Source organism: Pipistrellus kuhlii, unplaced genomic scaffold (genome assembly GCF_014108245.1).
Source record: "Pipistrellus kuhlii isolate mPipKuh1 unplaced genomic scaffold, mPipKuh1.p scaffold_m20_p_15, whole genome shotgun sequence".
NCBI lineage: Eukaryota > Metazoa > Chordata > Mammalia > Chiroptera > Vespertilionidae > Pipistrellus > Pipistrellus kuhlii.
Window position 1 is genome coordinate 40,966,631 of NW_023425460.1, and position 16,107 is coordinate 40,982,737.

The 16,107-nt window shown below is 35.9% G+C and overlaps 1 protein-coding gene across 2 annotated transcripts in view; it reads left to right on the forward strand.

Annotated features, from left to right (window-relative positions):
• Positions 1 to 16,107, forward strand: part of ATRNL1 (attractin like 1) — a 402,177-nt gene that overhangs the window by 60,346 nt on the left and 325,724 nt on the right. For both annotated transcript variants that reach the window (XM_045582133.1, XM_036439164.2), the window contains exons 10-11: positions 8,392 to 8,546; positions 15,459 to 15,543. In XM_045582133.1, the coding sequence (XP_045438089.1) occupies positions 8,392 to 8,546; positions 15,459 to 15,543 (240 nt within the window). The remainder of the gene's footprint in view (positions 1 to 8,391; positions 8,547 to 15,458; positions 15,544 to 16,107) is intronic.

The following is a 16,107-nucleotide window of genomic DNA, read 5'->3' on the forward strand; positions in this document are numbered from 1 at the left end:
GATTTCTTTTCTTTTTTTTTTTTTTTTTTTTTTTTTTTTTTTTTTTTTTTTTTTTTTTTTTTTTTTTTAAGATACTACACATTCTTTTAAACTTTTAGCACACATTCCGGAATGTGAAATGAAATACAGATTTTTACCAAATTGTGATTTGTTATTCCCCCTTCTGTTTCAAACATATATTCTATTTTTATTTTTATTTGAAGAAAGATGGAATTTAAAAAAATTAAGACTTTTTTAGGTGATCTTGCTCATTTTCATTATTTTTAGTCTAATAAAATTAAGTATTGTTCTTTATATTTTTATAACTATTAACATTAATAAAATATCTTTTTGTTTTAGATAATCTATACATTGCATTTTATTTCCTATTTTAATATTGCTAATATTTCTTATTAACTTTTTGCTATGATAAAAAGAGGAGTTGTGTAGCAACTAAGGCACCATCAACTTGCTTAATATTAATATATTTTTGCATATATAATATGTCAGATACTGAGTCATATCAAAAAGGAAAAGATAACTATTGCAAGATAGAGGCCATATAGTTCATGTTAATAATAATGGGCACAGTAGTGCTCAGGGAAAGAACTTATTCAAGTGAATGGATAAAAGAAGTACGAGTGTTATTTGAATGAAATCAAAATGAGAGAGTTAGTTGTTGTTTACGATGTAATGAAATTTGATCAGATCTTACATGATTATCTACTTGAAAATTTTCCATAGTGAAATGTTGCATAGAAGAATATAATGATCAGTCTTGGCAATTTTAGCATATGCACAAGTAGCACTGTATACTTGTCCCTTAGGAGAATTTAATAAAATAATTTGTAAATTATTTTGAGCACTTCATTACAAATATGTTATAGATACATATGAAGTTTTACTATTTTCTTGGGTTCTGCGTTTAAAAAAAGATTTGTAAAATTATCAGTGAGAACTAAAATTGTATTTTTCTTATAGTTTTTCTGCTTTTTGTTTGCTAATTTTTCAATTTTGCTATTATGTGTAAATTATAGTGTGTATCATTTGTCAAATATTATGTAACTTTAAAGTGTTATTATTATGTGTCCATTGTACATACTAATTTTATATTTTTGCCAGATCAAAAGTGGGTTTATTGTTTAGTAGGTATAGTTTGGTAAATATACCACGTTGTTGAAATAATAGAAAATGTGTGTTTGGAGAAATTAAGTTTTATGGGTTATTTGAACTATTATTTCCACTGGACTATTATATATAGGAATTACATAATTTGAAGGCATCAGTTAACTATTAAGGAACTGAGAATTTGTGGATCAAGATCTAGGAGAGATAGAATGTTCAGGGAGGAAAGACTGGCATTTTGTCCAACTTTTGTCCTTGAGACAATTACAAATCCAGAAAAAATGTCTGAGAAACTGATCAGGGCTCTTATCAATCAATATGAAGACCAAAATTGGATCTTCAGATGTGCTAAGGAAGAGGGGTCTGGCTACATGCTCAAGGATTTAGTCTGGTCCCTGAAGTTCTAAACCTACTAGTAGGATAAGCTAACCTTGAATCATCACCGTCTTTTATTGGGTTATGGTGATCTGTGCATAGCCTAACTAGTTGGCAGAGCAAAGGTCAATTCTTGCTTGAGGAAGATTTTAATACACAGAGCCTCAAATCATTTCTTCAGTATATCATGTGCAATATCTGGTTTAAAATTTAAAAAAGGCTTAGGAAAAAAATAAAAATTGGAAAAAATAGCTATTATAAACATACCTGAAGGACAACAGTGTTTTCTGAAACTTTAAAATGATTAGAACTTATTTTCAAGGAACTAAAATATAAGGTAAACAACTGGAAACCTTAACTAAAAGAATCAAATGGAAATTATAGAAATGGAAAATACATTAAATGAATTAAGAATTCTTTGGACGGGTTTAACAGCAAGTTAGACACAGCCGAGAAGAGAATTAATGAAATGGAAGATAGGTCAAGGAAAACCCATACTGACATACAGAAAGAAAAAAAAAAATTAAAGAAGGAAACCATTATAAGTGATACATGGAAATGGTCTAACATGCATGTAACTGGAGTCTAGAAGAAGAGTGAGAAAATAATATACAACAGCGTTTAAAGTGTTAATACTGATACTTTTCAAAAGTGATAAGACATCACGTCACAAATTGAAGTTCTATGAGCACCAAGTAGGACAAGTATTGTACAAAGAAGCTTACGCTAGAAATGCCACAGTAAAACTGATGATATCCCAAATAGGAAGAGAAAAATTTTAAAGCGGCCAAAATAATTAAAGGCATATTTCCTATAACGGACCAACACTTGAAAAAATGAAATCTAGAAGACATGGTGTAGTTAGGTAGCTAAAAAAAGCCATTAGCCTAAAATCCTGCACCAATGAAATATTATTAAAAACGATTTTTTCTAGCTTTAAATTGGATGCAATGGGAGGTTATTATTATTATTTACATTTAATTTTTCACAGTTATTTTATTACTTTATTGCGAGTTTTAGTGATTTCTCTAAAAACATAGCTGTAAGGTTTGAAAAGTGAAACAGAAAAATTTTATAAATTTTATTAGTTAAATTTTAGTAAATATTGATGAACATACTATTCATGATGTTCATCCTTGCTTATTTCTGTGCATAATGAGTGTCTGAAATCTTTTTAACAAAAATCATTAACTCTGTACCAAACACTGTATTAGAAATGATTCTAAGACTTCCTCAGTAAAGGAGACAGATAACTTAAAATTTTATCCTACATGTATATGTGGGAAATAATAGAAAAACACACACTAAAGGAATAGTATAGCAGGGGATATTTATTAAAATGAGCGTAAAATAATTATAAAGGTGAAAATTATTATTGCCTTTATAACCAGCAAGGTATGTTGTGAGATTTGGAATGCCTAGTTAAAATCACATATTGATCACTTAAAGAAATATTTATTTCTATAGCTTTACCTTTTAAGGTAATTTTGAGCCATGTAGTACTTATTTTTTTCATAGTGGTCTTTTGTAAACTTGGAAATATTGCATACGGACACCAGGCTGTATGAAAGCATACATGTATAGTTTCAGGATAAAAATGAAGTAAACACCCTACCTACCCGAGCCAAGAAAGAGGCCATTCCAACTCCCAGGAAGCCCTCATGTGCCTCCATGTTGGCTCTCCCTTCATTATCCCCCAAAGAGGTAACCATATTCCTATTGTATTAATTGTTTCATTGCTCTTCTTGATAGGTTATTTACCCTTCTGTATGTGTTTGCAAACACATCCTTAGCTTGTCAGTTCTGGAGTTTTGCACGTATTGTTTAACATTGCATGCTTTTCTTAGGGAGCTGTTTCAACATCAACTTTATGTTTTGGAAAACATATTTTAATAAGGAGAGGCTGACAAAATGGAAATAAGTAAAATCTATCTTAAATGATAAATACTGTGGAGAAAGAAGAAAGCATGGAAAGAGGATGGGGGTTTTCGGTTGTTCCATTTAAACAGGGTGATAGGAGAAGACATCACTGAGAACACATATGGGTAAAGACATGAAGGATCTGAGAGGATGGAGCCACGCCAGCATCTGGGGGCCAGGAGTTCTGGGCAGAGAGGGAAAAGTCTCGGTTGGAATGGGACTGTGCTTATCCTTTGAAATAGCCCAGGGCCAGTGTTGCTGGGTTAAAGCGCCTTAGAGTGGGTTGGGTGATGTGGGAGAAAATGACCTCACAGTGGGAATGGGGAAGCCTGTCATCCCGAGTCACAGGGGTCATTGTAGAGATTGTGGCTTTTACTCTGATACGGGAAGCCAGGGGAGGGTTTTGAGTAGAGATGCGGAATGCTCTGACTTGGGTCTTTACAGGATCCCTTTGGCTGCTGCGTTGTGATTATGATCCAAGAGCAGATGCAAGAGGACCAGTTAGGAGACTGTTGTAATACTTGAAGAAACAGATGATAGTGTCTGCGGCCAGGGAGGCAATGTGCAGGTGATGAGAACTGGTTGGATTCTCAATATATTTTCAAGGCAGAGTCAACAGATCGCATAGACTAAGGGTTTGGGAATCGAGCGGAAGAAGGAGCGGAGAGAGAGTGGAGTCAGGCCTTGGACGACCTGGAACCATGGCGTCGGCATGCATGGACAGGATGAATTTGGTTGCAGGAGCCGGTTTGGTGTGAAGGAAGATTTAGAAGCTTGGGTTTAGGTTTATTTAATTTGAGCTACATATCACACATATCCTAGTGGATATGCAACTAGGTGGCTGGACATAGGAGTTTGGGCATCTGGATACTATACTTCTGCTTGGAGAGATGAGGATGAACAATCCTAAAAAGAGACTAAGAATAAGCAGTTAATGAGTCTGAAACCAGGAGAGCGTGGTGTCCAAGGAGCCAGGAGTGGGTTTCAGAGGAGAGAGAGAGAGAGAGAGAGAGAGAGAGAGAGAGAGAGAGAGAGAGAGAGAGAGAGAGAGAGAGAGAGAGAGAGAGAAAGAGAAAGAGAACACTCTTGTCAGGAGCTGCTGATAGGCAGTGACGTGAGGGTTAAGAAAACCTCCCAGAATCTGGCAGACTGGTGTTTTGCTGCCCTCGATGGGAGAAGTTCCCATGGAGTAGTGGAGTGACATTCTGATCCTGGTGAGTCTACTCAGGATGGGAGAAGAGGAATTGGAGAAAAGTATTGACAACTTTTCTGAGGAGCTTAGAAGGGAAGGAGAGAAATAGGGTAAAGAGGGACAGGTAGGTGAAGACAAGAGAGTTTTTTTTTTTAATATTGGAGAAATAATTGTTCGTTGGCTGGTAGGAAAGATCAAGACAATGTTAAAAACATTGATGCAAGTGAGGGAAAACTTGCTAGCAGGATGAACTTGTGAAAACAAGTAGCAGTGGGACCCAGTGGACACGGGCGGGCCTCTAGGAGCCTAGACAGCTTATCACAGGCTGGGAGGGCCGGTAGGCTATATGAATGCAGTTGCAGATAAGCAGGTAAGAGGGTAGATGGGTGAGAGTTTGTGCAAGTTTTGATTTTTTTGATTTTTTGATTTTTTTATTCTTAGTGAAACAGGAAGTGGGAGTATCAGTTGAGAGCGAGAAGGGGTGATATTTATTAGAAGACTGAGGCTGGATGGGAGAAGACAAAGCACAGAATGGCCATTTAGGAAGGAGGAAGGGTGAATGGGTCCGGGAAGTATGATAGGGTTGATGGTAGAATTGTCCTGGGTGAGATACTCTTACTGGGGGGACATAGCACCTTTAAAAATTCTCTGTTCCCCTGTGGGTGGATATTAGGGCTGTGTCGAATTTTTGCTATTGTAAATAATTACAGTGTGCATGTTCTTATTTAGTCTTGTTTCATATACAAGTTATTGGATATTTTTGCGGCTTATTTTATCAGTTGTTTCTGTTGATTTGAGTTACTATGTGGGATCATCTCCCTACTTTTCAGAGCTTTGCTCCCATCCCTCCCATTGTGCTCTAACTGTCAAAAACAGGGTGGACAGAAGTAGGTCTACAGTTGTCTGTATGGAAAAAGACATACAGGTTATGGTGATGACGATAGCTGTATTCACTCACAAGAACATCACAACTCTAAGCTTACCTTTGCCCACTCCTGGCATATTACATTTCTATGTTAATAAGCCCAGCAGACCAGCTCTGTATGTATACTGGTTTATCCCAGTTGCTTTTCACATTTCTCAGGAACAGAAATGTGCACCCTCCTTTGTTTTCTAATTGCTTCATTGCCTTTGCCAGCACTCTGCTCTGGAATAATCGGTTGAAGACTGAAGAGCTTCTTTTAGTGTCCTGTCGGCAGACATTGTCTCTGAGATTGTAAATGTATTTGTACCATCACTCTGATATTTATAACAGCTGTCTTGAAGTCTTTTTGCTCTTCCAACATCTGGGCCCTCTCAGAGGCATTTCTGTTCTCTCTTGTCCTTCCTCCACCGGGTTCCTCTTTGCTGCATGTGATAGATCACCCTGAGAACTACACATTTTATTTTTTATTTTTATTATTATTATTTTTAAAGAGTATACTATTTTTTAAAATATATTTTATTGATTTTTTTACAGAGAGGAAGGGGGAGAGAGAGAGTTAGAAATGTCGATGAGAGAGAAACATCGACCAGCTGCCTCTTGCACACCCCCTACTGGGGATGTGCCTGCAACCAACGTACATGCCCTTGACCGGAATCGAACCTGGGACCTTTCGCTCCGCAGACCTACGCTCTACCGCTGAGCCACACCGGTTTCGGCTAACTACACATTTTAGATAACACAGCGTCACAACTCTAGATCCTGATCCCTTAACTCCCCCACTCCCTGGGGCTGCTGTAATTTTATTTGTTTGGTGACCTGGCTGGACTCTTTCAGCAAAGTGTCTCTCCTCCAATTGCGTCATCCCATGATGTTGCTCCTGGGGGTGAGGTTGGGGGAGGGGATGCGCACAGTCTCCCTGGAATGGCCATAACTTTAGTGGGGCTCCTTGACTTTCCTCCTGACTTCTCTGTGAAGCTCTCCGTCTCTGTGTCACATCAACCGGACAGCCCCCACTGATTCCTGACTGATTGCTCTCTGAGTGTCAGCAATGCTTTGGGGCATACATTGCTCCGCAGTCCATTGGATTTCAATGTCAGTCCCTGTTGGGCCCTTATTAGCTGTCCTCATCGCCCTCTCCTCACCCCCCTCCTTCAGGTAAACGTTTACTGGTCTCTGAGCTATTGTTCTCATGGGGCTACCAGCTATCTCTTTGATTGCTACCCAGGAAACACTCTCTTGTTTTTCCAAGTTCCCTTACCTTTCCCGCTCTCTGTTCCATACACAGTCAGTTCTCTTGGAAGAGCCGTGCCAGCTTTTGGAATTGTCAGTGGGATTAGTAGCCCGTCCCTCTCCATGTGACACCACTGCTCTTTGTAAGGGGCCCTGGGGCGGGTGGCAGCCTCTGTTAGGGGGTGAGCACTCAGACCTCCCATGCTTTCTCCTTGAGTAGAATGCCACCCCGAGCTGGGGACATCAGAAGCATTGCCCCTCCCCTCTCCTGGTGAGACCCTGTGGCCTGGTAGGAGCTGCGGGTGGAGGGGCTCTCTGTCTTGGCCGCACATGCCTGCTTGGGGTGAACTGTGTTGCTGAATTGGGTCTGTGCTGGGGGGGTGCTGGGTAGGGGAAGATAGGAGCAGGTAATGGGTTAGAAAAATGGTCTGTTGTTCTTATTACAATTTAGTAGATATTCTTGAGTAAATATTTACGGTTGCTCTTAGTAAAAATTTTTTGGACCCTTAATAGTTGTTTTTATCTTTTTGATGAATTATAGTTCTTTCCTTGGGGAGAATATTTATTGAACTCCTCATATTGCCATTCTGGAAGACTGCTCCATAGTCTTTAACCATTAATTGGTATTATATCCCATGGTTTTTGAGATACTGTATGTACCTTGCTAACTATATTATATGTACTGTTTACATTCTGATTCTTTGCACCAGGGATTTATTTAGGGCATTTATGAAGCATTGATTCATATCCTCATGCACCTTTATTATATATCAGTTCATTCAGGTGAAATATGATGGTGAGAATATATTGGTAGCATTTTTTTCTCAGTTGTACTTTAATTAAATAAAATAACATTTATATTATTTTTTAAGGTTTCTCAAAAATCATTGTGATTTTCAGTTATACACGACATATGAATGTAGCTCAAAAACAATTTTGAGCAACATAATATACATATGAATACAAATATATAATTCCATTTTGTAAAGTACAAAGACAGCAATGCAAATCTTTGCTACATCAGAATAGTGAATATATATATATATATATATATATATATATATATATATATATATACACACACGCATATATATTTAAATCTGAGTGCTGGTTACTTAATTATGTTCATCCTATGAGAATTCATTGAACTTTAGACTTACGATAAACCTACTTTTCTGTGTTATATTATACTTAAAAAGTTAAAGGTGTATTATGGGATCCATATCAGTTATGTAGTTTTAATATAGTTTAAAGTTATTATATTTAACTTATTTGGTATTTAAAACTGATGATCTTGGTCCTCTAGTTTTAAGAATACGTGCTTCTACTTTTATAAGTGAAAACAAAATTAAAAATATAAATTATTATAAAATCATTAGCAATTATTTTTAATATTGTGCTTTGTCAAAGCATCTTAAGGTACTGTGAATCTGGAAATATCTTTCTAAAAATATGAAATTTAGAGACCATTTATATTTTTTAAAATACTTGAAGTTTAGAGGACATATATATTAAAAATTGAGCATGTTATTTCACACTTCCAAGGAAGATTCTATATGCAAATTAGATCCTTTATATAATACTTATATAAAATTAGGGAGGTCTTTTTATCTTTTGTAATACATTTTTAAATTTTATCCTGTAGGACTATTTTGAAAGAAAGTGGGTTTGCCAGATACCTTCATTCAGCTGTTCTTATCAATGGAGCTATGCTTATTTTTGGAGGAAATACCCATAATGACACTTCCTTGAGTAACGGTGCAAAATGTTTTTCTGCCGATTTCCTGGCATATGACATAGGTATGTATCTGTTAGGATTGTACAAAGTAGGAAATATCAGAAAATTTTCATGTAGAGATTCTCAAATACATTACTTGATAGCATGTGTATATGTCGTTTTAGAGAGATAAATTCAGTGACAGATCATGAGTGGAATTCTCTCTAAATCCAGCATAGTAGGAGTATAAGGCCAGGAGAATAGTTGGATGGGGGTGAATCAGTGGTGGCGACAGGGGAATTGAGAAGTCTGGGTTTGAATGTCTTTGTTGAAGGCTTTTCTGTATCATATTACTACATGAGCACTATATCAGTCTATTTTGTTTGACTGTTACCATTAGTTTTGATAAAGGGTAGATATAGAGCACTATCAAATTAAGTTATAAATGGTAGTAATGCAAGCATTTTAGATATAGTGGGGATAAGTAAAGATGCATTTAAACTAAACACAAGATACATGTACTTGATATAGAAGGCTGATAGAATTAGAGAAAGGAATATAGAGATAGTGGAGCTAAAGAAATATGATTTAGAAACAGAATGGAAACAGAACTAGGAATGGAAGTAATGGAATAATCTTTTGCAGGGAACCAGAAATACAGTGCATTAATACAGTTGATTTAATTTTCATTATTTTATCTCTAGTTCTACCAATTCCTGAATATTAAATGAATATATTTTTGAAAGACTAAATTAAGCTATGCAGTAGACTATTGTAGTAAAAACATATATTCTTTGTATATCATATTTTAGATATACAAAGCTGATATTTAAAATAAAGTTGGTAATACTTTAGAGCATTTTTCATCGATGGTGTAAAGTAATATACCAATTTTAAGCTGTTAAAAATCATTTTGACAAGTAAAAATAAAAGAAACCAAAGAATAACACATTGAATAGATGTAAGAAGTATACTTTTGCTTTTAAACACCAAAAAGGCACATAATCTACTTTGGAAAATTGTTTTAAGTGGTAGCATATAAAAGAAATTAAAACTCTTAAAAAACACTGATTTTAAACTATTTTAAGTTTATTTGGAAGAAAGTAATTCGTAGTAATAAAGTTAAGTATGCATTTCAACTCTAAGCTATGAGTGTCATTATATAAAGAATGTGAGTAATCATTATATAAAGAATGTGGCTTCAGGATTTTTAGATCCTAAATAATTAAATATTTACTTTTTTGAAATAATAATTTGAAGTGACGATTCATGATGGAAACGGGATTGCCTCAGCTTTTAGAAGGCTTATCCATCAGCCTGGAACCCATAAAAATAGAACAGATGAAGTATCGAGGGAGGCTGGCTTGCGAGCTTTCCCTGCTGGCCAGGACTGCCCACATATTGCTTTGCCTGTGGTGATAAGCTTAGTTCTCTGGGGGCTGATGCAAGTTTTGTTTGCTTTTCTTATAAGAAAAACAAACTAACAAACAACCATAGGAAAAGTGTAGACTTTTTTGTTATTGTTAAAAATCTGTCAAGTGAGACTTTGAACTTTTAAATTTTGCAGAAGATTCTAGAAGCTCCCACTCACTTTCTGTGCTTTAATGAAAAAACTATTGAGCTCTTTTTGTAGCTCACAAATTGGGAATTTATTTTAATTTCTTTCATATTGTTCGTGGTTATCGTATTCTAGGCTTTATGTATGAAAAAGGCTTGCTGAGGTGGGAAAACATTGAGGTGTTAGTTTCAGAGAGAGAGAGAGAGAGAGAGATTAGATTACGTTTATTCTAATCACTCTTTACTAAGTGTCTTTTGAGAGCTAGGCACTATGCTAAAGGCTTTATATACTAATATCTGTAACCTTTCTAATAACCTTGTAATGAGGTGTTACATTTATTTCCAGAATATTAAGCTGAAGAGAGTGAAAGGCAATTGCCCAAAGCTCTGTGGGTAGTAAGCAGCGGATCTAGCGTTTGTAACTACTAAAACTTGTGCTGGTCTTCTCACTTGAATGTACTGTGCTCTTCGGTTGGGTCCAAAGTATGTTCTTAATTTTGGTAACAGATTATCAGGCACATTGTGTTTAATGATGTTTCTTAATAATGTGGAAAGATAGAATCAAATATTAGTTTCACTTTCCAAGCAAATGTTCAGATTAAAGAAAGAATAACATATTTTAAATAACATTATAATTTAACATAGGATTTTTTTTAACCTTGTGCTAATCCTAACAATAAAAACATAACACAACATACAATTCAACATAGGATAAATATTTGTATTTGATCTCATTTGATTGTATCTGTTGAGTTCCCAATAAATTCCCCTCCTCCCCCTAAAATCTGTATTTATTATTCTTAGTTTTGTAGCATTGAATGTTGGCATATTTTCCTGGGAAAAGTTTTTCAGATTTCAGGAAATGCCTTCTAAACGAATTTGTTTTCCTTATGCAGTAAATTTTGTGGACATAAAATACAGTCATTATATAATGAACCAATAACATAAATCTGTTTTGAAAAGAGAGAAAAGGCCATCTTGTTAATTTTTCTCTGTGATACAGTGCCTGAGGACTTTTATTTTGGTGCAGTTCCCTAGGACTTCTATGCCATATTTAACTGGAACACTTCAGCAGATTGCCTTGTGTATGTCATGTTTAAACAAACAGGAATATTTGTGCTCAGACTAATTTTTCATTGCTATAAAATGTACTATTTCAACCTTATTGCCACAGTAAATTTTAAACAACGAATAGTGTTAATCTTTGAGGCTATACCCTTGCCCTTATAGTTCTTATTAGATTATGTATGCTAGACGGAGAAGGTCCTGGTGGTTTTCAAACATGCCTGTATCTTGGCATCTCATTTGAAGTTTGTAGGGGAAAAAGCTATGTAATTTGGTTCTCTTAGGTTAGACACTGGGCAGCTGCATTTTAAAAAGCCTCCAGAGTGCAGCTGCAAAGGGCCACGGCTGGCGAACAAGACTGGATGGATTATAACACACACCATGATGTACTGCTCACTCTTCTAGTTTGTGAATCTATCTTGAAGTCAGATTTTTAATCTGAAAACTTTAAAATGTTTGTTATTGTTAGTGGTGTTATTATTGCACTTGGTTGAAGACTTAAATGATCTTCCTGGTAAAGATAACCTTCTGGTACATAATGAGGCTAAAGGTGCGATGGGAAAAATATAACCACTGAGTTGGTCGTTAGACATATTTATAGTTTGAAACCAGTTGGCTGTGGAGAGTCAATATTGTCATAAAAGTTAGTTTGCGAGGGTCAGTGGGTCAAAAGGAATCGGGAAGTTTGTTTTTCACACCCCCTGAGTGTCACTTAGGTGTTTTGATGGAAGATTTTAACAACTTACAAGTGAGAGAGTTTCATGATCTAAAATACTTTAAAATCTAAATGAATTTTGAGACAATGTTTTAAAAGTATAATAAATGATGACCAAGTAGGATTTATTCTAGGGATTTAAGCATGATTCAATATAATTGATTATATTAAGACTTGTTTATTAAAGTCAACAGGAAATAGCATTGAACGTTAAGACCCTGTAAAATAATTTTAATTAATATTGAAAGTCAAACAGTGATGCCCACTTTTCCTAGCAGAGAGTAAAAATTAAATATTTATTGAATGAGTACCGGGAGACAAAACTCAGAGAGAAACTCTGAGAATGCGATAGAGTTTAGAATATTCGGCAAGGCTTTACTACTGGGAAAGAACTCACTGAATTACCATCATTAAAGTGTTTGTGGAAAAATGTTTAGGCAACATCCAGAAATTTGGTTTGTATTGCAAAGGTATTAAAATGGTTAATAGGTTTTCTCTACATCCATCTACTTTTGAGTCTTGTACACACAATTTTGTGTTCCTTTTAGCATATTTCAAGTATGCAACTAAGACTGATTTATGAGCTTGTATTAAAATGTGTCCTTAAAGCATTACAGAAGTATATTTTCATGAAGAACTATGAGTCTTTGTATTTTATCAGTATGCATAAACAGTACAAGTGGAGAAGTTTGCCAATGAATGTGCATTTTCCACTTGTACTGTTTATGCATACTGATAAAATAAACCAGTATCGGAATTCAAGTGCCAGTTCTTAATGGAATTATGTGGCCCCTCAGAGGTCAGTCTGACAGCACAACATTCTGATTTCTGAATTTTGAGTTTGCGAAAATAGTAATTGTAATTTTTTGATCTTTAAGTATTGAGTGTACAGTGTGTTAATTAATATTAGCACATGGTAACACGTGTTTTAAAAACAATCTGTATTCCAGAGTGTATATTACATTTTGTTCTTTACCCCTCCGTGGCTTTTCTGTGGTTGTGGACTGGTATTTCTGTCAGTTTCCATGATGTCAATAACTGTGTGGGTTTTGCTTTAATTTGTCCAGCCTTGAACTCTTTATGAAGTGATAATGACCCAAGTGCTCTTGAAACATATTTTCGCCTTGGAAATAAAGCGAAATTATAGGTTGTAGTCAGATGAATAATGTAAGAGACTTTTGAATGTAAGAATGGGAATAGACTGCATGTAAAAAACTTATATTAACTTAATATCAAGCTTTAAGGCGTTTGATAACTTCCACATCTTACAGGAAAACCAATCTAAGTTTTATAGAGACTCTGGTCAAGAATGTGGAAACTCAGCAGCAGCATTGATCGCGCCATCATTGTGTTTCGTAGTTATTGAAAAGTCTGGAAGAGATAAGTGGAAGTCTGTTCGAAGCAACTGCTCTATCTTTTCCCTCCTCATGTGTTGACAATTTCTGGCAAGAGGACAAATACCAGCAAGCATGAAATACTGTGTCTATAGATGCAAAAACTGCTTCCTTCCACTAGCTTTTATAAGCGTCAAAGTTAACTTCTATTCTTCCCAGACAATTTTCTGAGGGAAAACCGGGTGCCAGCTATTTTAGGAAACGGGAAAGGAAAATGTGCATTGATGGTATTGTGTAGGTCAGAACGGGTTAGGTTATGCTGTGGAGATGAAGCGCCCTGTCACCTTTCAGGTTCTCTCAAAAGCAAACCCTGGGCCACAGTTTGGTGGTCAGGCTAATGAATAGGTCCTGGGGAAGGGGAAGAAGATGCTGGATTGGGCAAAGGGAAAGATTAGGTCCACCTAACAGCCCCAGTGTCCATCAGAATTGTGGCTCACGGGGTGAAACAGGCCTTGATCTGTCATTGTGTGAGGGTCACTCCCAGGGGCATGGGCTGTGGGTTATGAAATTCTCCAGCGCTAAAGCAATGTCTGCAAGTGCTCGTAGCTGGATGATTCTGGTGATAGTGATCCTAGCAAAGGGCAACAGTGCATCCCCTGAAGATGTATTGTGTCAGCACATCTCCATAGTCAACATAATTCATGCTTGGAGCCACTCAGTCCACTCCTTTAAATACATTTGTTGCAAACTCCTGGGAAACACCTATATCCGTGGTCGGCAAACTGTGGCTTGAGAGCCACATGTGGCTCTTTGGCCCCTTGAGTGTGGCTCTTCCACAAAATACCCGGGTGAGTCTATTTTGAAGAAGAGGCGTTAGAAGAAGTTTAAGTTTAAAAAATTTGGCTCTCAAAAGAAATTTCAGTCGTTGTGCTGTTGATATTTGGCTCTGTTGACTAATGAGTTTGCTGACCACTGACCTAACTTCTGCAGCTGGGCTCAGGACTGGCAACTGGTACTCCACATGTCCCCCCCGCCATTATTTGTTCTAGTTACCCCTTACGTCAGCTAGAACTTCTTCTGGCCATGAAAAGATGCAAATCAAACCCACAGTGCACTGCTGGTTGGAAAGCAAAAACGAAATAGCCACTTGAAAGCGTATGGAGGCTCCTTAAGATGTGAAACACCTTATCCACGAATTCCACTAATGTTAAGACAGTTGTCAAAGAGTTTACCACCTTTATTTTTTTGTCGGGGTTTTATAGTTTTGAGTCTTTCATTTCTGTAAATGGTGTGAGAAAGAGGTCCGATTTCATTCTTATGCATGTAGCTGTCCAGTTTTCTCAACACCATTTATTGAAGAGACTGTCTTTTCTCCAATCGTATATTCGTATATTCTTGCCTCTTTTTTAAAAAAAATATATATTTTATTGATTTTGTACAGAGAGGAAGGGAGAGAGATAGAGAGTTAGAAACATCGATGAGAGAGAGTCATCGATCAGCTGCCTCTTGCACACACCCTACTGGGGATATGCCCGCAACCAAGGTACATGCCCTTGACCGGAATCGAACCCGGGACCCTTCAGTCCCCAAGCCGACACTCTATCCATTGAGCCAAACCGGTCTCGGCGATTCTTGCCACTTTTGTTTTAGATTAATTGACCACATAAGCGTGGGTTTATTTTAGGCTTCATTGACTTGTGTGCCTGCTATTGTGCCAGTGCAATGCCATGTCGAATACTGTAGCTTTGTAAAATAATTTGAAATCAGGGAGCTTGATACTTTCAGCTTGCTTCTATGCTTGCAAGATTGCTTTGGCAATGTGGGGTCTTTTGTGGTTCCATACTAAATATTTCATTTTGATGATTCTGTTTTTAGATATTCTTTCCTTGAATATTATATATTTTATTTAAGTTTGTATGTGTGTATGTAAAGTTTGATTTAGTGATTTAACTTTCTATCAGTTTTGCCCAGTATTGACATTCATGTATTATTTTACTATATGACTCTTGATTTATTTGGTAAAAATATGTCATTAAAATTGTTTTCCAATATAAAATATATACACAATTTCTTACCTTTCATTTTATTTATTATCATATATTAATTTATTTTTGGGAATTGTAGGCAGAAGTCATTTTTATTTAAGGAATAATGCTAGTTTAATAACAATGCTAAATTATAGGTCATGAAAAAATTAATGAGAAGCTTCCTAACTTTAGTTATTATATCATTAATTTGACCAGTGATTGTTGTATAGTATTTATCTTAATTTGGTCTTTTATTTCATTTTCCTTTTTTTTAAATTTTATCTCTTTTTATTCTAGCTTGTGATGAATGGAAAATATTACCAAAACCAAATCTTCATAGAGATGTCAACAGATTTGGACACTCTGCAGTTGTCATTAATGGGTAAAAGAATACATTTATCAGTTATTCTATCCCATATTCTGTTATTCTTTTAAAAATATCATTTGTACTTAATGGCTTTGGATTTTATGTATCCCTACTGTACCATGGAGTACCTTTTGGCTCATTAACCATACCCTCCATTCCCTTTTGTTTAAATATATTTAAGGAGTAGGGGAGCTGTCAAAGACAAAACTTCAGAATCTTAGAAAAGTGTCATCTTTCCTTTTTTCCCTTTTCCAGAGATCAGAAAATGGATGACCTCCTTAAAAAAGATCAAACTGAACTGATAGACAGGCTAGTCCCATATTTTCACAGAAGAGAGCAAGGATCTTGAGAAGAATTCATTTTAGTTCTGTCATTATTTAATGCATGATTTTTGACACGTCTCTGAACCTCTCTGGACTTTAATATTCTTAAATCCACTGGGAATTTAGACTGAATGATCATTAAGCTACCTTCTTTCTAGAAGTCAGTATGCTTTTTCTAATTCTGTAGCAAAAATTTGGTAATATGGACACAAGTGACAGTAAAAATATGCTAGCTCATTCATTAGCTTAAATATAT